Source organism: Schistocerca cancellata, chromosome 8, assembly GCF_023864275.1.
Source record: "Schistocerca cancellata isolate TAMUIC-IGC-003103 chromosome 8, iqSchCanc2.1, whole genome shotgun sequence".
NCBI classification, from domain to species: domain Eukaryota; kingdom Metazoa; phylum Arthropoda; class Insecta; order Orthoptera; family Acrididae; genus Schistocerca; species Schistocerca cancellata.
Window position 1 is genome coordinate 88,037,873 of NC_064633.1, and position 24,178 is coordinate 88,062,050.

Below are 24,178 nucleotides of genomic sequence, written 5' to 3' on the forward strand. Positions count from 1 at the left end.
CTTGCTAGGTCGTAGTCATGTGCTTAGCTGAAGGCTATTCTAACTGTCTCTCGGCAAATGAGAGGAAGGCCTCGTACGTCTAGTCGCTAGCAATGTCGTCCGTACAACTGGGGCGAGTGCTAGTCCGCCTCTCTAGACCTGCCATGTGGTGGCGCTAGGTCTGCAAGTACTGAGTGGCGACACGCGGGTCCGACACGTACTAATGGACCGCGGCCGATTTAAGCTACCACCTAGCAAGTGTGGTGTCTGGCGGTGACACCACAAACACCTGTGTAGGAACGTCGCTGTTACTATACAGTAGATACTGTTCAGGTACGAAAAAAATTGCAAATAGTGTGTGGAATGGATCAGAAAACATCATGGAAGAGAATAAATTAGCAAAACACTAATTGAAAAACATTTCCTTGTTTTGACAGTTTTATTTCAACCACAAAATTATCTTCGTCACACAAATCTTAACAGCATGTTGACTGTAGCCTTCTTGTACAAAGCGATCACCGTCAGCTCTGTTCACCGGATGATATCACCTTGCAATCTGGAATGACAAACGACAAAGAAACAGATTTGTTAATGAAATCATCATGGCGAATTCGTCTTACGAGTTTAAGCACTGTCGGTTCTTCTGCCAAATATTAAGAATGTCATTACATGACGGGTATTATATTCTAGTATCTTCCACTAAACATCTCCAATACATCAGGCGTGTGAAACAAGACTATTATTGCCCATACACGACAGGTGCCGAGGATTGACTGCAGGAATATTTTGGAAGGAATTCAACCACGCACACGGCTACAAGCCTATTGGCAACCGCTGGTGTTTTTACGAATGGTTCGTACGGTTTTTTTAAACTCTGAACAAAACTAAACTAAACTCCGTCCGAACAGGCCTTGGAAGGCCCAAAGGTAGCGACTGGCCACCGTGTCATCCTCAGACCACATTTAACATTTTTTTTAAATGTTAAGGAAATTAAGTTGACGTCTCTTCATGTAGGAATAGATGATGAATGCAGCTAGCCGCTAACTTTGTGTAATGTCTTGTCTGTATAGACGTGTATCTGTTGCCTTTAAGATCCCTTCACCTTCACACATAAATCTATACAGTAAAGTAAGGGCCTCCCCTTTTTCAGCTGATCCGTGATAAGACAGGCGAAAAGTTAGACTAATGGAGGATTATTAGTATTTTCTCTATTTTTCATTCGCTCTCTCTCTCTCTCTCCTTTATCTATGTACAGTTTTTAATATAATATTTCATTACGTGAAATCAGCCAAATAGAATCTTTGGTGGAGCCCTTCGTCTTGGTATTCAGCGGCTGGCTTGCTGTAAGAGATCTTTACATTTATTATTACTGTTAAGCACTGCATTCAGTCGGGAGAATCAATCGTGTGGACAATTTGTTCCTTTTACGAAAGATTGCGAATTCCAGATGTGTACGAAGCCTTTTTGGACGATTTAACACAGACTCAGTGATTGCAGGCTCTCTTCGACACAGCTGAAACTTCCCCACTAATTACAGGGCCAACGTGATCATCAAATGATACAGAAAAAAAACTCATTCGTTCATTCCCTCCAGAACAAAAAAGTCACAAACCTTATTTATGAAGGAAATTGTGTATTCAATCCATCTCCATTACATGTCCAGATCTCCGGTGATTCCCAGTCTTAATTATTTTCCGTTTACAGTCTCTTTCTCTTCAAACAAACCGCTAGCGGCACAAATGTTAATGGCTCGCTTTAGCGAGAAGAAAAGCAAAATATGTATCTCTCAGAAACACGTCAATCCCTCAACAGATACTACCGAAGCTGTCCTCGTTACCACACTAACAACCATGGAGAATACATATATGCATCTCTTTTATTTCAAAGAATAAACGCACTAGAAAATACTTTGGCGTCGACGAGCTGTCGCCGCATATATTACTAGAAAATCAGATCAGATACTTTTCCAAAGTGAATGAATGTGGATGGTTTGATTGACAATAATTAATTGGTGCGTGGTAGAGGGTATTTTCTGTGGGGACATTACACACAGGCGTCACTGGATGCGGATATGTAGGGGCATGTGGTCAGCACACCGCTCTCCCGGCCGTATGTCAGTTTACGAGACCGGAGCCGCTACTTCTCAGTCAAGTAGCTCCTCAGTTTGCCTCACAAGGGCTGAGTGCAGCCCGCTTGCCGCCAGCGCTCCAAGTGCTAGCCCAGCCCGACGGCGCGTATCTTCAGTTATCTGACGGGAACCGCTGTTACACTACGGCAAGGCGGTTGGCACTTTTTTAATCTCTGCCTTATGTGAAACACAGTGATTTCTTTGTTATTTAGCCAGATATGTTTCGACACTCATGTGTCATACTTTGTGGATCTCCTTTCATTTCTGGAATAGTGAAAACTGATTTTGACAAGCCGTGTAATTTCAGATAGGAATTGAGAACTACAGAAGAAGACACATAGGTGTCGAAAAATGTCCGAGTAAATTAAAAAGAAGTACATGGTGTATTGCCTAAGGCGGGGTTTTTTCTTTTAAACCAAATATAACTCGCAAACACGGAAAAAACATCAACAGGAGCGTGCAATCTCAGCAAGATATTTCGTACTGTTTTGCAATGATATTGTAAACTGATTGTCGTTGGAGGACATAGAGGTGAATAGTACAACAAAAGGAAAGGTTATGGAGTAATACAACACACTGAAAAAATGTGTCACAAATGTATATCAAATAACTGAAAGATTTAATTATTAGGAAATCTTTGACACAAAAAAGAATAGTAATAATCAAATTAATAATCTGAGGCCATACGTTTATTGATTATCCAATATTTTGATTGTACGAATGGTTTGTTAATAAATGATAGTATGATAACACGATGGTCGTTGCGAACTCAGCGTACTTGAGTCGACAAACGCTTTGTGGAAGAAATTGTGGAATCCTCAAGCAGACTCCACTGATTCAAAACACAGCTCAGGTAATTTGCTGATTGATTCGACTAAAAGCATGTTCAGTACAACAGTGAATGGTTGACACATGGCGTCTTAGCACTTAGCACTGAATAACTTCATAAAATTCTGTGTTTGGTATTATGACAGTGTTCATTTTGTAATTATCTTCACTTATTTGTGACTCCTAATTTTATACATTCTTAGAACTATTTCTGGTGCTGCCGTTGTCAAAGTCTTGGAGGAATCAATGCCTACGACTTCGACCAAGAAATCGGAGTAAATCAGTTAGAGTTGTAATGATACAGTATTCATTACCCCCAAATTGGTTTAAACACGAAAGTCTTTGACACCAAGGGAGAAAAGTTAATGAACAGTGTTCTGTTGACACCAACATCATTAGACAGAATGAGATTTTCACTCTGCAGCGGAGTGTGCGCTGATATGAAACTTCCTGGCAGATTAAAACTGTGTGCCCGACCGAGACTCGAAGTCGGGACCTTTGCCTTTCGCGGGCAAGTGCTCTACCAACTGAGCTACCGAAGCACGACTCACGCCCGGTACTCACAGCTTTACTTCTGCCAGTACCTCGTCTCCTACCTTCCAAACTTTACAGAAGCTCTCCTGCGAACCGTATCATTAGACAGTTCAGAAGTGGTGGTTGAAGTTATTGAGGAAATCACTGAAATCCTAAGTGAGGATGGCTGGACAGATATTTTAACCCCACTCCTCCTGAGTGTTAGATCATTGTCTTAACCACAGCCTCATCTCATTTTACTAAGTGCTCTGCCGTGTGGCCTTCCCTCAACCAGTACACCAGTTTACTTTGCGAGTAGTGCGGATTTTGCTGCTCCATACGGAGACAAAGCTTCATAGCAAACTAGAAACGAGGGAGGAGGTTCGTTACGTGCATTGAAAGAGTCCTAGTAGTTACAGAGGTAAGTTGCAAGCTACGTACCGTCGCCCTGCTCGCAGTTGTGGACGTCCATCCTGCATCTGTTGCTGAACTGCATGGTGACGGTACCTCCCTTGCAGCGTGCTGTCACAGGGTTGTACTCCAGTGTGCAGAAGGATGGGCACTGCTTGTCACAGCTGGCCAGGCACGCCAGCAGCACTGCAGAAGAGCGAAACGAGTGGTATTAAAACACTGTGCTCTACGTCTAACCATGAAAGCGCCAAGACAGTGTAGAAGTTTCTGACAGTCTCGGACGAACTGTAGCACCTGTCGTGATAACAACAACTGTTATGAGAAACGCCTATATTCCAGCACTGTCGATGCGGTGACGAGCTGAGATACTAACAGGTAACAGACCGAGGCGAAAAAGAATGTTACATGTACACCTGGAGACGAAGAAGGGTCGAAAGTGGTGGAGACGTGAAGGGCGTTAACAACCTACACTGTCAGCAGAAGTGGTAGTGACGAGAGGAAAATGATTTATGCAGTAGTTTTACATCTGTTGTCTCACTTGATATGGATTCCCCCCCTATTTCGTAAGTAATTCAAGAGATTACTTTTCGAAAAGAGGTCGTACACAAAGACGCAGGTGCTCGTTTACACAGTATAGTGAACATTCGGAAGTTTACTACTGGGACGTCTAAATTACTACTCCTGTTGTATTCTTTGTCTTGGGAATGACATTGGAGCTTTCTAAAAATCAGAGTACAATAAGGAGGCGCTAGTTGATTTCAACAGGAAATTGTATAGCAGAAACGGCGAGAATAGCTTGAAGACAAAAGTTTTGCCTAGTGACAGATCTATAGAAGTACACTATTCTGGTTCTTCCTGTCCCCACATAAGGTCGTTTACTATGTTTTCCTCGGAATAAGTTTTATTAGAGTTATTAGTTGTACCCTATTGCATGGAACACCATACTGTATGCTTATTATTAATGAAACTTCCTGGCAGATTAAAACTGTGTGCCCGACCGAGACTCGAACTCGGGACCTTTGCCTTTCGCGGGCAAGTGCTCTACCAACTGAGCTACCGAAGCACGACTCACGACCGGTACTCACAGCTTTACTTCTGCCAGTACCTCGTCTCCTACCTTCCAAACTTTACAGAAGCTCTCCTCCGAACCTTGCAGAACTCTGCAGAGTGAAAATCTCATTCTTATTATTAATGTTTAAAAACCCCTGAAGCGGCGTAGATGAAGCTGAGACAAGTAATTTGACTCTCAGGGTCACAAACATCGGGAAACCCCTCAAATTTGGATGAGAAATGTTGAACATCTGACGTCACCAGATGACGTACCTCGCCGCACGTGATGCGGTTGGGCTTGGGCTTGGAGGGATGATAGTGCGACACAGTACTTACATTCGAGCAAACGGTGCAAATTTCAAAGACCTCTTGTGAATGTGATCTGTGGTAAACGTAGAAGTTATAAAACTGTTGTATTCGCTGTAACCAAGTAAAAGATGATCTTACTTTGTGTTTCTCTTCTTTGGCCCCTTATCCTTTTGTTTACAGACAATATTTAGAGAAGAAAACGTACATCATTTAGTGGTTACAATTCGGAAGCTGATACTCATTTACATGTGACGCAATTCGGTAGGTTTTTGTAATACTGTACTTTACAACAAACCAGCGGAGACCGCCAGACCGGTAAAGAAAATAAAAAACAATAACTGAATGTAAACACGTTATTATCTAACGCAATGAAAAAAACGCTTCCTGCCAGAGCCGAGACTCGAACCCTGGCGACCGCGCGCTAATGTCTACGTCGTCTGGTGACGTCACATCTTCAACACCAGTCGTCCACTTTTAGGTTATTTCCCTACGTTTGCGACCCTGTGAGTCTTATATCAAATTACTTGTCTCTGCGTCATCTATCTCACTTCGGAGATTTTCAGACGTTAATAAGAATCACCCTATGTATGATTGGTGCATTAGGAAATAAGGAAATTGTCTTCAATTACAAATCTGCATGGCAATGAATTCTGTTCAGTAAGCACAACCAAATAATTCTGAAAACCGAATAGTGGGACAATTGTGTTATCAGTGAAAACTTTCATTTAAGCTATTAAGTGGCGACCTGTCACCTTTGATTTGAAAATTTTTGTCTTTTGCCTACACAGGGTGTAACACTTGCAGCACGCACCCCTCACACCTACAAAAAGAAAGTTCGTATAGAATAGAATCACAGATAATTGCGGCCAGCCAATTATTAAATTTTTCCTTATTTTCATGAACAACATTTCGGATCTTCTCGGGTTCATCTTCAGTAACGCACGTAGAAGTTCACATATTTATACTTACGGCATGCGTCTGGGGAACTGGGGATTTTTTCATGCGGCCATTTGGTCAGTATTTGTGTTGACATTCATCTGGCAGCTTCTGCTGTGGTGCTAACGGTAGTAGTGAAATTTATTCATCTGCGGATTACCTCTACACGTATATTGGACATATGGTATTACAGTTTAAGAACTACATATGTAATTCATAGATACAGGCATTTACTATCTTACATTTCTAGTTTGTTGTGTCAGACAGTCGGCTGTGGCCTTATAGTGGGAACCATCTCAGCATTTGCAGGAAATAATTTAGGGAACTACAGAAAATTTAAATCAAGTTGGCCAAATGGGTATTAGCCCCAAAGTTCTCCCGAACACAAATCCAATGTGTTAAAAGCAGCGAGACGTTGTTAGGTTTATCCCCAGCATACATTGTTTTGCTTGTATACGATTGCAAGAAATTATTTAATAACATAAAATTGTAGTGCCATACTGTTCATACTTTTCTCAACACCAGTCACACACACACAACATAAACATACTACTTCTGCACTGTCTATACATTTCTGAAAACTATTCACACAACACGATACACATCCTACACAGTCGCTATAAGCTATCATCGAGACTAAGACGATGATGATTATGTAACCTAAATTTCCATTTGTTTGTTTGAAATATTGAATCAGAAACAACATTACATAATGAGTGAGACATTGATCGCAGGAAGAAGCTGAACTAGTATTATTCATTGTAAAAATTCCTTGAAAGGTTTTCCATTAAAAATATAGAATTATAGCGCAAAAATCTGTTGTGAAATGATAAAGATGTTTTTGATTTATTATTTACTTGTATTATCACAGTATTTTTTTGTTTTTGTTTTATAGAATTTAATGCTTAATGGGTACTACTTAAACACCTTCATAAATGAGTTTTCTTATAAAAATTTGAACGATTTCATTCCTTTGTAGAAAATGCTGTTGCGAGGTTATGCTTAATTTTTCTTAGTAAATGTACTATCAGTCAAGATCCTGTTCCATTATCATGGAAAGATCTGTTTGTGCAATAATAATGAAGTTTTTCAAGTGATTATTGGTCCCACATTATTCTTGTGGTTCATTTCTGTAGATTGAAAGTTTTCTACATATTTTGTGCATCTGTTCCCCAGAAAAGAATTTAAAGGTTACCAAATTTGTATTCATATCTGTCAAGTTACTGTCAGAGAGCTACATTGAGCACACTACTTTTCAATTCAGTTTCTTGGAATCAAATGCTTTCATAACTGAATGGCCGTTACAGTACTTATTTGAGAGTATCACTGAAATAATTTTATTATTAAGAACTGAGTGTACTTATGAATAATACGTAACTAAACAGCACTGGATGTTACGACATTCTGTCTGAAGGTATCTTTGTGTGATGACATCACCGTTACTGACAATAAATACTCCAGCCTTGTAATTTGGTGCTTGTTACGCAATCTACACTTAATTCAGTAGTCACTTTCCCTCTTGAAATTCGCCCGCATCTCGTGGTCGTGCGGTAGCGTTCTCGCTTCCCACGCCCGGGTTCCCGGGTTCGATTCCCGGCGGGGTCAGGGATTTTCTCTGCCTCGTGATGGGTGGGTGTTGTGTGCTGTCCTTAGGTTAGTTAGGTTTAAGTAGTTCTAAGTTCTAGGGGACTGATGACCATAGATGTTAAGTCCCATAGTGCTCAGAGCCATTTGAACCATTTGAACCATCTTGAAATTAATAGTATTTGTTTTCTTTGTGTTCAGTCTAATTTTATTGCATACTGGCTTCATTTAGGGTTTCATTTGCTTTCACTGTAAGGAGTTCTCATGCATTTTTCAATGGATATCATGTTTCTGTCGGCCGTAAAGAGAATTTTTCTCCGTGACTAAGAGTATTCTGAACGTCATTGATCAGCTTCTTGAGCAGTATTAGCCCTAGTAATCAACGCTAAGGGACTCCTGTATTAACGTATTTCGGTTCTGATGAGTGTTGCACTAAAAGTTTATCTTTTTTGAGGTTTCTGTTATCTCTACTCTATGTATTAAGAATGATCGGAAGCAGTTTTTGGCTACACCGTTTATTCCTAATGACTCCGTCGTATTTAGTAAAACCTTATGGTTAACGATATCAAAAGACTTGGACGGATCTAAGAATAGCTCTGTTACACATTCATCCTTGTCAAGAACATCAAGTATCACTTTTGTAAATTTTACTACAGCTGAAGGCGCACTTCTACCACATCGGAATCAAAGCTATGTTGCATGTAGAACGACATTTTTATGTAATCCCTAATTAACTCATATGGTAATACTTTCACAGTTTGTCTGTGTTTTTATTTCCTTCTCGACATTTACAATTTCGGATCAGTTGCCATTTTCAACTGATTCATAATTTTCTTATGTTAATTAGTCACCACTGGATAGCAATGAATCACTTGATAATGGCAACTGATCCGAAATTGCATGTATCGGTCAGGGAATAAAAGAGCAGTCAAAATGCATAAAATATTATCGTTTCGATAATTCTGCATGACTGTAACTCCTAAAAATAAGTTCAATGAGGGGATAATTCAGCGACAAATGGTATAAAAAATCTGATAGAGATTCCGTCTGGTTCTGGATATTTGTTAGATTTTAACGATTTCATTTGTTTTGCAACGCCACTGACATTTTTCGTGTTAATAGAGGTAAATCGGGGCAATACTCCTGGGTATTCTTGTGTAAAAGAACACTTGAAAATGGCGTTAAGCATTGCTACTTTTACTTTGCTATGCTCAGTATCTTGTTCTTGAGTGCCTGGAAGTTAACTTTAGTACTATTAATAGCCTTTATGTATGATTAGAATTTCTTTGGGTTCTGTGGGAGAACGGTCGATAATATTCTCCTACGATAATCAGTCAAGACTTCATGCACTCCCCTCTTGAGAACCAAAATCGTTTCCTATAGCATCTCCCAATTTATAGAGCTATGCAGTGCTTTTTCGTCTATTAGGCAGTAGTCTCTGTTTCTTTAGAAGTTTCTTTACAGTGAGTTTTTGCCATGGTGGATCCCTCCCATCATGTATTATTCTACTTGGCACATATCCATCCAATACATGGTTAACTATTAAGCTTGAGCAATAATTTCTCTACATGCTCTTGTCCTCAGTGAGATATGACATTTCTGCTACATTATATAGTCTACTCAGTATCTAAATCTTTCTGTTTGCCGTAATTTGGCTTCATTCTTTTGTATTCACTGTTTCTACAACTGCCTCATTGTCACTGATACCAGTTTTGATGTGGACATTCTCCAAGAGATCAAGTCTGTTTATTTCCAATACATGTAATATATTTCCATTGTGGTTGGGTTTCCGAACAATGTGTTCGAGATAAGTAATGTTTTGCAGGACGTCTTGTATGTCCATGATTTACAAAAGTGCAGTTTTCCCATTTGACTGTTGGGTGGTTAAAGTCTCCTCATATTATGACATAATGATTGGGAAATTAATGTTCTAGTGGAGTGAGGTTTTCTCTAAGGTTTTCAGTTACATCTAGAGGTAAGTTTGGTGGCCGTTCTTGATACTGAGGCCTGCACAGACAGTCTCGCATGCAGTTTCACTTTATATCTGGTTGGGTCTGAGTGTCGTGTCTACTTCGAGAAAAGCACCAGTTCCATTAACCATTATCCTATTTTTCTATGTATGTTCAATTTTTCCCCAAAACTTTCATATAATCAGCTCTCTGTACCTAGTATTACGTAGACTCCACTACTTTTTTCAGTGAAAGACAGCACCTTAAATTTGTTGGTTAGTGGGATCTATATAACACCCTGCATCCTCCCTGGTCTCTGTTTGTCGCTTATTGAACTCCCAATCCTGCCACTGACACGCCAATCGTAGTCAAGTGCGCGAGCAATGATAGAATCAATTCTTCGTGTAGAGGAGAAAGCTTCCACTGTCAAGGATAGCACTTGAAGTACCTTTCGTATCTCTGATACACTGAAGCAGTTAGCACGCAAAACGAGATTCCTGTTATGGCAACAGGTGTATTATAAAATGTACTACAGTAACTAAATCACAATCTTTGTGGCTGAAAGGCGATGGCAGCTTCCACTGCGATTTAGTATCGCTCATACTACCGCACCAAACAAACTCCAGTGCACAGTATCGGGCTGTAAGCACGAATGTCTGAGCTACTGCATGTCTCATCTGAAGATGAGCCTGAAAAATCCCAAAAACTAGCTCATGAAAAAAAAGAGAGATATCTCATGTTATAGAAGTTAGCAAGAAAAATACCTTTCTGCATATTACGCATGAATTTTATTTGTACCCCTAGACGCGGTTTGACTTTTTAACAAGACATCGAGCAGGGGCATCAACAAAATGTTTAAGCTATTATTTGAAGATCACACAGTTTTCCCTCATGTGGAAAAGTCGCATCTTTACGAGTTGTAGCAACGTAAATTTCGTAATATATGTTAAAAGTAAAGTCACTGAATTAACTAACATATCTTATGCTGATCTGACATGATTGGATTCTTTATTTCATATCAGAAAGGTCACAGTACGTAGTAACTGACGGGAAGTCATCTAGGGAAACAGAAGCAGTATCTGGCGTTCCCCAAGAAAGTGTTACAGCCTCTCTGTTATTGCTGATCTATATAAACGACATAGGAAACCATCTCAGCAGCCGTCTTAGATTGTTTGCAGATGATGGTGTCATTCATCGCCTTGTAAAAGTCGTGGGAAGATTAAAACCAACTGCAAAATGGTTTTGGAAAGATGCCTGAAAAGTGACAGATGACTGTAAACAATGAAAAGAATAAAGTCATCCACATGTGCACTAGAAGAAATCCGCTAAATTTCGGTTACACGATAAATCACATAAATCTAAAGGCTCTTCTTCAGCCTCAACATTTCGTTGACAGGGAACCGAAACTTTATTTAAATTCCTTAAAGCGTTTATGTTTATTATTAAGACGAGGCACAGTAAGTGCAGCCTCAGTTAGCCAGGATTGAAAATGAACCTGTAAGTTTCGAAACTAATCGTCTAATAAGTACTGACAGAGCGATTAAGGAATCTAAAGGCTATAAATTCAACTAAATACTTAAGAATTACAGTTACGAATAACTTAAATTGGAACGATGGCATAGATAATGTTGTTGGGAAAGCGAGCCAAAGTCTGCGATTTATTGGTAGGACACCTAGAAAATGCAAGAGGTCTGCTAAAATGACTGCTTACACTACGCTTGTCCACCCTCTTCTGGAGTATTGCTGTGTGATGTGGGATCCGCATAAAATGCATTAACGGGAGACATCGAAAAGTCCAGAGAAGGGCAGCTCGTTTTGTATTATAACGAAATAGGGGAGAGAGTGCTACGGATATGATGCGCGAGGTGGAAATCATCAAACCAAAGGCGTTTTGCGTTGTCAGAATCTTCTCATGAAATTTCAGTCACCTACTTTCTCCTCAGAATGTGAAAATATTTTGTAGTCTCTCACCTACATAAGGAAAAATGATCATCATAACGAAATAAAAGAAATTAGATCTCACACGCATGTATTTAAGTGTTCGTTTTTCCTGTGCGCTGTTCGGTACTGGAACGGCAGAGAAGTAGCTTGAAGGTGCTTCGAGGAACAATCTACCATCCACTGAATTGTGAATTGCAGTTATCGTGTAGATGTAGAGTAGACCTTCAAATATTGAATTAGAAGTCTGGGTGAACAAACAAAAGTCTTGTGCAACGTACAAAAAGACGTTTTCTTGGCAGTTACTGCAATTTACATATAGCTGCAGTGACAGATGGTCACAACAAGATACGTGATATATCATTAGTGATTAGTCAGGGGTGTCTTTTATTATAATTCATTTATTATATACTTGCAGTGTTCTACAGTTATCCAGAATGATAAGCTTAACTAAAAAGAAAAATGTTATATAGAAATGGAGTCAGAAGCACTTGAGTTCATGTCGTATCAATTATTCACGGGAAATTCAGCTGTACGTCAATACTACCGTCATTTAAACCGAAGGCAATCCACTGCCGACGACGAAAGAGTTAAAACTGTTTAATGTTCTTCTGCATCCGCATACTCCGCAAGAAACTTACGGTATGTGGCGGTGAGTACTGCGCGGGAAGGACAACTTTTAATAAATGCCCGTGTGGTCCCTCATTTCTCTAAAATTTTCCGTCGTGCTCATTTCGCGGAACATGCATGGTAAGAAGTAATATGTTGCCCGTCTTTTCTTGGCAAATACTCTCTCGAAGTTCTAACAATAAACCGCTCAACCTCCATCTTGTAACGTCTGCCACGAGTTTGCTGGGCAATTCCGTAAAGCTCTCGCGTTTGCTAATCCAACCAGCGATGAAATGCGACGCTCTTCGCTTCGAGAGTGGTCCTGCTACCATACGAGCGCGTTGGGTTACAACAGCGATGTTGTCAAGCATTATCCTGTTGGAAATCATCACCTGGAATTCTGTTCCTGAACGGCAGCACAACAGGCCGAGTCACCAGACTGACGTACAGATCTGCAATCATGGTGCGTGGGATAATTTCGAGAGTGGTCCTGCTACCATACGAAATCGCATCCCAGACCTAGCAGTGTAGTGTAGTTCTAGTGTGAAAGCACGCAGACGAGTGCTCCTCAACAGGTCTCCTCAGGCCCCCACAATCGCACGAGTGCTCGACTGTGAAGAGCGGACAAATTGAATAGCTGGCCGGCGGCCATTAGAGTGGTAAACTGACGCGCGGATTTCGAATGTTTATACATCACTTTTGGTTATAAAATGCCTTCCCTAGAGTTAGGTCACAAACATAATGCCTCATTTAAATACGTTACTACAATATAGTTTTTAATTTATGAACAAACAGCAACTAGTCACAGTTTATGAATTTATGTTACGTAGTACATGGAATCTGCAGTAGCTAAAAGATATGCACTGGACCCCTAGCATTTTTCGTAGTTCATTTACGATAGATGTACGCGAAATGCATCAAAATACTCGAAGATTTGCCCACTATGTTAATAGATATTTTCTGACTCTACCTTGCATTAGATTTTATGACGAAAAGTGCGTTATATGTGGCGTAGTGCTTTGGCAACTCACGACCAAATTATCAAGTTTGAACCTAACCTAGATTATAAAAACACTACCGATCAGCCAGCTACAACAAACAAGACTTCAGGCAGGCATCCAGTATCGCAGTAGTCACAATATTTACTTTCGAAGATGTACACTTCAGTTTATGTGTGTGGTTTCTTCATATAATAAATAAAACTCAACAACTGTTCCATCGAGAGAAGTTGTGAAATCAGATTACAATTACACACATTCAGTTGCATTTTATAACGATAAAAAGCCTGCTAACTCAAATTTCGTGTTGCCTGCAACTCAACTTTTATAGTTAAAATAAAATGTGGTTCACAAAGAAAAATTTATGTTCTGCTGTATATGGTCTGGAAAACGAAAGATGGATGGAATAGCATCATCTTTCAGCTTTCTGCGATTTACGTAATTTTCAAGGAAACAACTTTCTTCAAAATGATCGGAACATATAAATTGGTATTCTGTCGGTCGGAAATCTTGCCTCCTGACAGCGTGTAACCATTTTTGTAACAGCTGTGGTTTTGAGAAAGGAAACCTGCAAATATATGCACAGACATTATGCTAATACCGTGTTACAAAAACATTTACTAAGCAAATGCACTGACATACAAAACAACTTAAAATATCCACATACCTGTGAAGTGTAATATTCGCTCCTTTCTCGAATTTATTTGTACAATTAATCGCTGCACAACTCTTCACCATTGTACTTCTTTTGATTGGAACGTACAGACAGTAGAATTCCGAGTAACAAATACTGTATGTATGCCCCAACAAATATACAACGTTGAATCAGGGTCTTCATAAACCACAGTACTACACAACACATCAGACTACAACCACTATAATGGCGTCCAGCCGAAGTTTCAAATTATCCCGCGACTGCAGCGCCATCAGTGAGTCTAATTATTTTTTACAAGGTCTTTGGGTCTCCTTCTAACCAACACACGGCCATTACTGGCACCGAGGCAGAACCAGCTTTCATCAGAAAACACAACAGAGCTCCACTCTGCCCTCCAATGAGCTCTCGCCTGACACCACCGAAGTTGGGATCATCTTCTCGTAGCCCAATAACACGACCTCGTTCAAACTCAGTAAGGTACTGATAACGGCGACTTTGCCTTAAAGGCATTTTTGACTAAAGTCACCTCACCACGTGATATTTTTCAGGTAACTAACGTTCACGACGGTTACAGCGTGTATTTAAAGCAAACCTGATTTGCATCCTCATAATGGCGGTACTAGCGCCACTCTTATGCGACTGGCGCGAAATTTCAACAGACATCATCTTTCAGATATACACTCCTGGAAATGGAAAAAAGAACACATTGACACCGGCGTGTCAGACCCACCATACTTGCTCCGGACACTGCGAGAGGGCTGTACAAGCAATGATCACACGCACGGCACAGCGGACACACCAGGAACCGCGGTGTTGGCCGTCGAATGGCGCTAGCTGCGCAGCATTTGTGCACCGCCGCCGTCAGTGTCAGCCAGTTTGCCGTGGCATACGGAGCTCCATCGCAGTCTTTAACACTGGTAGCATGCCGCGACAGCGTGGACGTGAACCGTATGTGCAGTTGACGGACTTTGAGCGAGGGCGTATAGTGGGCATGCGGGAGGCCGGGTGGACGTACCGCCGAATTGCTCAACACGTGGGGCGTGAGGTCTCCACAGTACATCGATGTTGTCGCCAGTGGTCGGCGGAAGGTGCACGTGCCCGTCGACCTGGGACCGGACCGCAGCGACGCACGGATGCACGCCAAGACCGTAGGATCCTACGCAGTGCCGTAGGGGCCCGCACCGCCACTTCCCAGCAAATTAGGGACACTGTTGCTCCTGGGGTATCAGCGAGGACCATTCGCAACCGTCTCCATGAAGCTGGGCTACGGTCCCGCACACCGTTAGGCCGTCTTCCGCTGACGCCCCAACATCGTGCAGCCCGCCTCCAGTGGTGTCGCGACAGGCGTGAAAGGAGGGACGAATGGAGACGTGTCGTCTTCAGCGATGAGAGTCGCTTCTGCCTTGGTGCCAGTGATGGTCGTATGCGTGTTTGGCGCCGTGCAGGTGAGCGCCATAATCAGGACTGCATACGACCGAGGCACACAGGGCCAACACCCGGCATCATGGTGTGGGGAGCGATCTCCTACACTGGCCGTACACCACTGGTGATCGTCGAGGGGACACTGAATAGTGCACGGTACATCCAAACCGTCATCGAACCCATCGTTCTACCATTCCTAGACCGGCAAGGGAACTTGCTGTTCCAACAGCACGTCCGCATGTATCCCGTGCCACCCAACGTGCTCTAGAAGGTGTAAGTCAACTACCCTGGCCAGCAAGATCTCCGGATCTGTCCCCCATTGAGCATGTTTGGGACTGGATGAAGCGTCGTCTCACGCGGTCTGCACGTCCAGCACGAACGCTGGTCCAACTGAGGCGCCAGGTGGAAATGGCATGGCAAGCCGTTCCACAGGACTACATCCAGCATCTCTACGATCGTCTCCATGGGAGAATAGCAGCCTGCATTGCTGCGAAAGGTGGATATACACTGTACTAGTGCCGACATTGTGCATGCTCTGTTGCCTGTGTCTATGCGCCTGTGGTTCTGTCAGTGTGATCATGTGATGTATCTGTCCCCAGGAATGTGTCAATAAAGTTTCCCCTTCCTGGGACAATGAATTCACGGTGTTCTTATTTCAATTTCCAGGAGTGTAGAAACACGCTTACCAACTTTCATTTATGTCGTACAACTCCTTCTTGTTGTTGCCTCAGCGTATATATCTTTTTCAAACTAACAGCTCAGTTCATGGAATCAATACTAGAAATAAGAACAGTCTGCCGGCCGCTGTGGTCGAGCTGTTCTAGGCACTTCAGTCCGGAACCGCGCGACCGCTACGGTCGAAGATTCGAATCCTGCCTCGGGCATTGATGTGTGTGATGTCCTTAGGTTAGTTAGGTTTAATTAGTTCTAAGTTCTAAGGGACTGATGACCTCAAATGTTAAGTCCCGTAGCGCTCACAGCCATTTGAACCATTTTTTAAGAACAGTCTCCACAAAGATTTAAATCTTCGGCCAGAAACGTGTCTATTACTCAGGAAGACAAGTATTCAATAACATGCCAGCAGGCATAGAGATTGTTAGTACTAAAAAGTTCAGTTTTCGAGGAGCCTAAGTGATTTATTGCTAGCCAACTCCTACTCCAGTGAAAAGTGTTTTAGTAGAACCGACTGGTTATAAATAGTATCAAACAACATATTACGTAAAATTTGACTTCTGTACATCTTCAGTGTAAGTGATGGTTCTCCTCTTAGATGTTGTGTGGGTTCAACAGTCTAGGCCGGCCGAAGTGGCCGAGCGGTTAAAGGCGCTACAGTCTGGAAACGCACGACCACTACGGTCGCAGGTTCGAATCCTGCCTCGGGAATGGATGTGTGTGATGTCCTTAGGTTAGTTAGGTTTAAGTAGTTCTAAGTTCTAGGGGACTGATGACCACAGATGTTAAGTCCCATAGTGCTCAGAGCCATTTGAACAACAGTCTAGGAATTACGAGTATCATATGCATGTCAATGTATTGTTGATTTATATATTTTGTGACAAGTTCGTTATTCTATTTTGAGTTAAAGTATGGTTAAAATATTTTGTGTTATTCGACATTCATGAGGAAACTTTCACTCGGTATCTGTGCATCGAACATTAGTATACTTCTTTCTCATTGTAAATATGTGTTGTGGATTCTTGTTTTACGTCATGATTTCCATCCTTGAGGATGTTCTCACTATTGATCCATGGAGCAAAAAGTACGTCTCATGTAGTCCAAAAGACTCTGCGAATCTGCGTCAGATGTTTTCCGTAAGTTCTGGAACCCGACATCAACGTAGGCAAAGTTGTGTACGGCGGTAGTTCTAGATCTCATGTACATAGATGGCCAAGATTCACAAGACATGAACACGAGGACAGTTTGAACTTATTTAGAAAAGAGTTTCACGCAGTATGCTGTTGCGTGCTGCTAGAGTGTATTATGTGCTACAAAGAATTGTTAGAAAATGAGTTCCTTCTTCTGTTTCTTGTATCATATCCGTCCAGAGTATTTTTTCCTTCTAGATGCGGCAAATGAATTTCAAAAGTCTGTCTCTACCTTTATGTTACAGCATCTATTTTGTTCTTTACCCAAAAAAAAATGTTTGAAAAACAGCCGACAGGGACGTCACTGACCGTGGTCGTTAAAAGTGACGGCAAACCAAGTAGAGAAAGCATTTTGTGTGATAGAATTTGCTCTTTGGCAATCGGTGATGTGTGTGTGTGTGTGTACTTAAGTTTCTCAGCGCACCACTAATTTACAAATGGCTCTATGCACTATGGGACTTAACATCTGAGGTCATCAGTCCCCTAGACTTAGAACTGGTTAAACCTAACTAACCTAAGGACATCACACACATCCATGCCCGGAGCAGGATTCGAACCTGCGACCGTAGCAGCAGCGCTGTTCCGGACTGAAGCGCCTAGAACCGCTCGACTACAGCGGCCGGTCACTAATTTACAACAGCATAGTGAAGTTGTACGGGAAATTCGAGAAGGATGGTTGTGTTTTTTTTTCCTTTATTGGGTTTCGATTCCCCCTCAAGGGGGCGGGCTGGCAGCAGCTTATTACGCCGCTCTTCAGCCTACACAATTTGTTTTAAAAAGATGAAGATAAAAAAATAATAACAGTTGGCGATAAAATCGGTGACTTAAAGGTAAAAATGGCAGAAAATTCTGGAGCGTAAAACATAAAACACAGGGTTGATGAAGCTAATAAAACACACAGGAAGCAGAAAAACAATAGACAGACAATTAAAAAGACACGGCGATAGTCTGGGTTCTGTTCGCAAGAGATATAAAAAGCACACCCAGCGACAGCATGATTTCTGTTCGCAACACTGTGGAAGGACACACAACACCGAACACTCACTTAAACACTGCGCTAAAAGTCGGCACAAATACGACATACCACACCCGAGAGCAGGTGGGGGGAAACTGGTCAGATGACGGGGAAAAAAAGGGGTGGGGGAAGGAGAGGAAAAGTGAAGGGGGAGGGGGGGAAAGGAGCCAATGGAAGAGGAGGATCCATAAGAAAGGTGAGGGGTGCTGAGCAGACGGGCCAGGGATTGGGGAAGGCAGAGGAGGGGAGTACAAAAGGACTCGGAGGGGGGGGAGAGAAAGGAGATGATAGGCGGGGAGAAAACACAGGATGGAAGGGGGGAGGAAGAGGGAGCCCAGGGAAAGGACGGAGGAAAGGAGGGGGGCTTGAGGATCAGAGTTGATAGGAAGGATGAATGGAGGGAGAGAGGGCATCATCCGGGAGGGGGAGCTGATGAAAGCCACCTTGGGAAAGGAGATGTAGGGTGTAGAGATGGAGGGTAGGGGGGACACAACGGTGAAGACGTGGCAGGGGGCGGGGGATGGTTGTGCGATGCAAACCGTTTAGATCGACCGTGCTTGTTCAGAACAAACAGTGGACCAAGTGAGCAAAGTGATGAAGCGAAGTCGCACAGAGTCTAGCTATCGAGATACTACAGAACTGAACGTGTCTCAGCTAACAGCGTGAAAAATTCTTCGCAAGCGATTAAGAGCAAGTTATGCAAACTGCCGCTCCCTCAAGCATTAAGACATGGCACCAACTGCGCCATCTGCATTTCTGCATTGACGTGCAGAACCATCTCGAAAGCGACGAATTAATCTTCAGTGGTGAAGTTACTTTTCATTTTCTGGGGAAGGGCAGTCGACTTGGCAGCCAGAAAACCCATAAGCAGCTGTCGAACATGTTCAGAATTCCGAAAAAGTCAACGTGTTCTGTGCCGTGCCCAAGTCTAGCAACCCTTCCTCTTCGCTCAGAGAACCGTCGACAGTACCACTTATCCCTACATAATTCAGTTGTAGCTGAGGGCACAACCTGACACTGATAGCAATGATTTTACCTTTCACCAATATGGCGCCTCTCTCAATTCCACAATTTTGTACGAGATGACCTGAATGAGACGCTGTCACGTCGGTTGATGGCCGAACTGCGACCCTTGAACTGGTGCTATTAGAGTTGCAAGCACTGTCTTCGGACATAACGCCTCGCGATGTTGCCTTGTGGAGTTACGTCTTCCACCTGTGCCTCATAACCTGGGAGACTTGCGACACCGCATCACAGTAGGTGTTCTTACCGTCACTCCTCATATTCCGAATCGTGTATGGGCATGATTGGACGATCGAATAGATGTGTGCCGTTTGGCGATGGGCCCACGCACAGAATGTTTACAAATATTGTAAAAACTCTAAGAATTTGTCTTTCACATTTGTTACGTTGTTCTTGGCCGTTAATCTGACAGATTATTTGAATTGTTTCATGGACTTTATGACTATCCTATTGCTGTAAATAATGAAACTCATATACAAAACACACGAACACCTGCTTCGCAAATCGTAAACAGGTGAAATAGTAACGCAACCAGTACAGAGTAAGCTAGGTTTGGCGATGGGCCCACGCACAGAATGTTTACAAACATTGTAAAAACTCTAAGAATTTGTCTTTCACATTTGTTACGTTGTTCTTGGCGGTTAATCTGACAGATTATTTGAATTGTTTCATGGACTTTATGACTATCCTATTGCTGTAAATAATGGAACTCATATACAAAACACACGAATACCTGCTTCGCAAATCGTAAACAGGTGAAATAGTAACGCAACCAGTACAGAGTAAGCTAGGTTTGGCGATGGGCCCACGCACAGAACGGTTACAAGCATTGTAAAAACTCTAAGAATTTGTCTTTCAAATTTGTTACGTTGTTCTTGGCGGTTAATCTGACAGATTATTTGAATTGTTTCATGGACTTTATGACTATCCTATTGCTGTAAATAATGAAACTCATATACAAAACACACGAATACCTGCTTCGCAAATCGTAAACAGGTGAAATAGTAACGCAACCAGTACAGAGTAAGCTAGGTTTGACGATGGGCCCACGCACAGAACGGTTACAAGCATTGTAAAAACTCTAAGAATTTGTCTTTCACATTTGTTACGTTGTTCTTGGCGGTTAATCTGACAGATTATTTGAATTGTTTCATGGACTTTATGACTATCCTATTGCTGTAAATAATGAAACGCATATACAAAACACACGAATACCTGCTTCGCAAATCGTAAATAGGTGAAATAGGAACGCAACCAGTACAGAGTAAGCTAGGTTTGGCGATGGGCCCACGCACAGAACGTTTACAAGCATTGTAAAAACTCTAAGAATTTGTCTTTCACATTTGTTACGTTGTTCTTGGCGGTTAATCTGACAGATTATTTGAATTGTTTCATGGACTTTATGACTATCCTATTGCTGTAAATAATGAAACTCATATACAAAACACACGAACACCTGCTTCGCAAATCGTAAACAGGTGAAATAGTAACGCAACCAGTACAGAGTAAGCTAGGTCGCGCTGAGCGTCAGCTGCCGTGCTGCTAGCTTAGATTGAAATGACTTACGAACGACGGCGATGACGTAGCACTTCATTGCCGCAGACGTGGTGGGTTCTGGTAACAGGGCGCGTACTGCAGCGCTACTTATTCGAAACGATATCTGCTCCAGTAGATCCCCGCCCACTGCTTACGTCGTTGTCATTTCGCGGTAACACGGCCTGCAACCTGTTCTCGTTTCTCCATTGTCTTCGTGCACGTCTTTGGGTTATCTTTCTCAGTTCTGGTTTACTATCTACAGCTTATATATTCTGTAGTGAGAGAAAACAGTGCCAATTTCAGACGTCCGTCCCAGCGACAGCACAACTACTATAATAGTTGTTCTTAAAGGTACTGAACATTGAAAGGTTACGAATTTGCAGTGCAGCATTAATTGATAAACATTTTTATCCATGTACATAAGACTAAAGTTCGATATAGAAGCGCAACAGAGTGATAATGAATGTACAAACGCAATGAACTGATAATGGATATACAAACTCAACGGACCAACAACGAATATGCGTCTGACTATAATTAGTATCTAACTGGCTACAGGAATGATTTTAAAAAACAAGCTTACACGGATAATGTTTCTGACTGCTTCTAGAATTTGTGGACAATTGTCACTTATCTGTTCTCTTTATTGCAGCGCGTTTCATACCAGAACATAAAATTGATAGAGCGACGTGTCGTACACATCGTAAATAGTAATAGTACAAAGCTCTAACTTTGTACTGACCTTGTAGTTACCAGATCGTTAACATCGCGTAGAGCAAATCATACTGTAATACCTTTCTGGATATAACAGTTCAGTATTCAAACATTAAGTATGCCTTAATAACAGCAAAAAGAAAGAATAGAAGCCGGCCGAAGTGGCCGAGCGGTTCTAGGCGCTACAGTCTGGAGCTGCGCGACCGCTACGTTCGCAGGTTCGAATCCTGCCTCGGGCATGGATGTGTGTGATGTCCTTAGGTTAGTTAGGTTTAAGTAGTTCTAAGTTCTAGGGGACTGATGACCTCAGAAGTTAAGTCCCATAGTGCTCAGAGCCATTTGATTTGAACCAAAGAATAGAAATTGCTGACACACGAATGACGTGATCATCAACTGTGCAACGAATCCTAAAAAAACGTTAATAAAACGCAAGAGAGAGACGTCTACAGACGTTAAAGTAACCTCTGGCGTGCCACAGGGGAGTGTTATGGGACCATTGCTTTTCACAATATATATAAATGACCTAGTAGATAGTGTCGGAAGTTCCGTGCGGCTTTTCGCGGATGATGCTGTAATATACAGAGAAGTTGCAGCATTAGAAAATTGTAGCGAAATGCAGGAAGATCTGCAGCGGATAGGCACTTGGTGCAGGGAGTGGCAACTGACGCTCAACATAGGCAAATGTAATGTATTGCGAATACATAGAAAGAAGGATCCTTTATTGTATGATTATATGATAGCAGAACAAACACTGGTAGCAGTTACTTCTGTAAAATATCTGGGAGTATGCGTGCGGAACGATTTGAAGTGGAATGATCATATAAAATTAATTGTTGGTAATGCGGATACCAGGTTGAGATTCATTGGGAGAGTCCTTAGAAAATGTAGTCCATCAACAAAGGAGGTGGCTTACAAAACACTCATTCGACCTATACTTAAGTATTGCGCATCAGTGTGGGATCCGTACCAGATCGGGTTGACGGAGGAGATAGAGAAGATCCAAAGAAGAGCGGCGCGTTTCGTCACAGGGTTATTTGGTAACCGTGATAGCGTTACGGAGATGTTTAACAAACTCAAGTGGCAGACTGCAAGAGAGGCGCTCTGCATCGCTGTGTAGCTTGCTCGCCAGGTATCGAGAGGGTGCGTTTTTGGATGAGGTATCGAATATATTGCTTCCCCCTACTTATACCTCCAGAGGAGATCACGAATGTAAAATTAGAGAGATTAGAGCGCGCACGGAGGATTTCAGACAGTCGTTCTTCCCGCGAACCATACGCGACTGTAACAGGAAATGGAGGTAATGACAATGGCACGTAAAGTGCCCTCCGCCACACACCGTTGGGTGGCTTGCGGAGTATAAATGTAGATGTAGATGTAGACGAGGAAAATACGAGTACATTAATCGCACGTAACAAAACTTACATTCGAATTCCTTTAAACTAAAAGCACACGTGTTCATCACATTTCGCTTGTTGTTCGCCCCAGAACATTAAGGATCAAGAGAAAACTCTACTCAAAACTTACGAAGCACATTTTTCGCATATATTACGTATTTAACCAAATACCGTCTTAACAACAGAAATTGCGCGATGCATAATGTACAGATAATATTGTAAGGCGACACTGTCACATTCACACTTGCGACAAAGATCTCGTTTATCCATAATGAAAATAAAATGAAGACATTGCTAATCTGAGTCAAATGATACCATACGATATGATACGAGAGAGAGCATTCTTATCTCATAAAAGTCTCACGGGTCGTGACCTCATTAATCACTGCCTGATAAGAAGTCCACCCCGATAGCTGAGTGGTCAGCGTCACGGACTGCCGTCCTACGGGCCCGGGTTCGATTCCCGGCTGGGTCGGAGATTTTCTCAGCTCAGGGGCTGGGTGTTGTGTTGTCTTCATCATCATTGTGGCGTCAAATGTAGTAAGACCCGCACCAAGGGGGCCGGACCTGCCCCACAAGGAGCCTCCCGGCCAATTACGCCAAACGCTCACTTCCATTACTGCCTGATAAGACAAAGGACGTGGGGATCACTGGACATCACGTGCTACGCAAAATCTAGAAACTACCAACAATTTCCTCTCCAGGAAGTTACTAGCGCGCCACATTTTCGACGCAACAAATTCACGAATAGTTAAGAAATACACAGCCTAGATGCGACCACAACAACAGCGCTGAACTCAAAGGAAGATGGCAAGAAACTCCTAACGTCTTTGCACGCTACTCTACGAAACACTGCATGTACGTTTACCTTCGCCGCACGGAAACTGAGGTTTTACTTACGTAATTTAATAAATTCACGTGCCAACTAACACGTAAAGTATTATTTCGTAATATTCACTTTTGTTGTCACAACGATAAACGTAGTAACTGGGGCCAAAAACTGTCTTTGACTTAGATATTAAATTTTGCCTTTAACAAAAATTCAGAATTACTGAAACTCTAAAATTTAGAATTACTGAAAACCTATAGTTACTGAAAACCTAGAATTACTGAAAACCTTCACCATTATTTTCAAAATAGCAACTCCCCACAGTTTACTTGAAACGATTCGTTTGTTTTAATTGTCTGATAGCGCGACATTGACTTTAATCCTGTCAATGTTAAAGTCCGAAAATATTATTAGACTTCGGAACAAAGGAAAGTGACTGGTGGCTATATTGTAATTAATGACTGAAAAGCAATATGCCTAATTTAGCAAAGGAAAT

At 42.1% G+C, this 24,178-nt stretch overlaps 1 protein-coding gene across 1 annotated transcript; it reads right to left on the reverse strand.

Annotated features, from left to right (window-relative positions):
* Positions 1–400: 400 nt before the first annotated feature.
* On the reverse strand, positions 401–23,004 carry LOC126095290 (vasotab-like). Its single transcript, XM_049910072.1, has 3 exons — positions 22,882–23,004; positions 3,890–4,045; positions 401–535 (listed from the first exon to the last, which is right to left on the reverse strand). The coding sequence occupies exons 1-3, from the start codon at positions 22,916–22,918 to the stop codon at positions 501–503; spliced, it is 228 nt and encodes a 75-aa protein (XP_049766029.1). The 5' UTR covers positions 22,919–23,004; the 3' UTR covers positions 401–500.
* Positions 23,005–24,178: the final 1,174 nt, after the last annotated feature.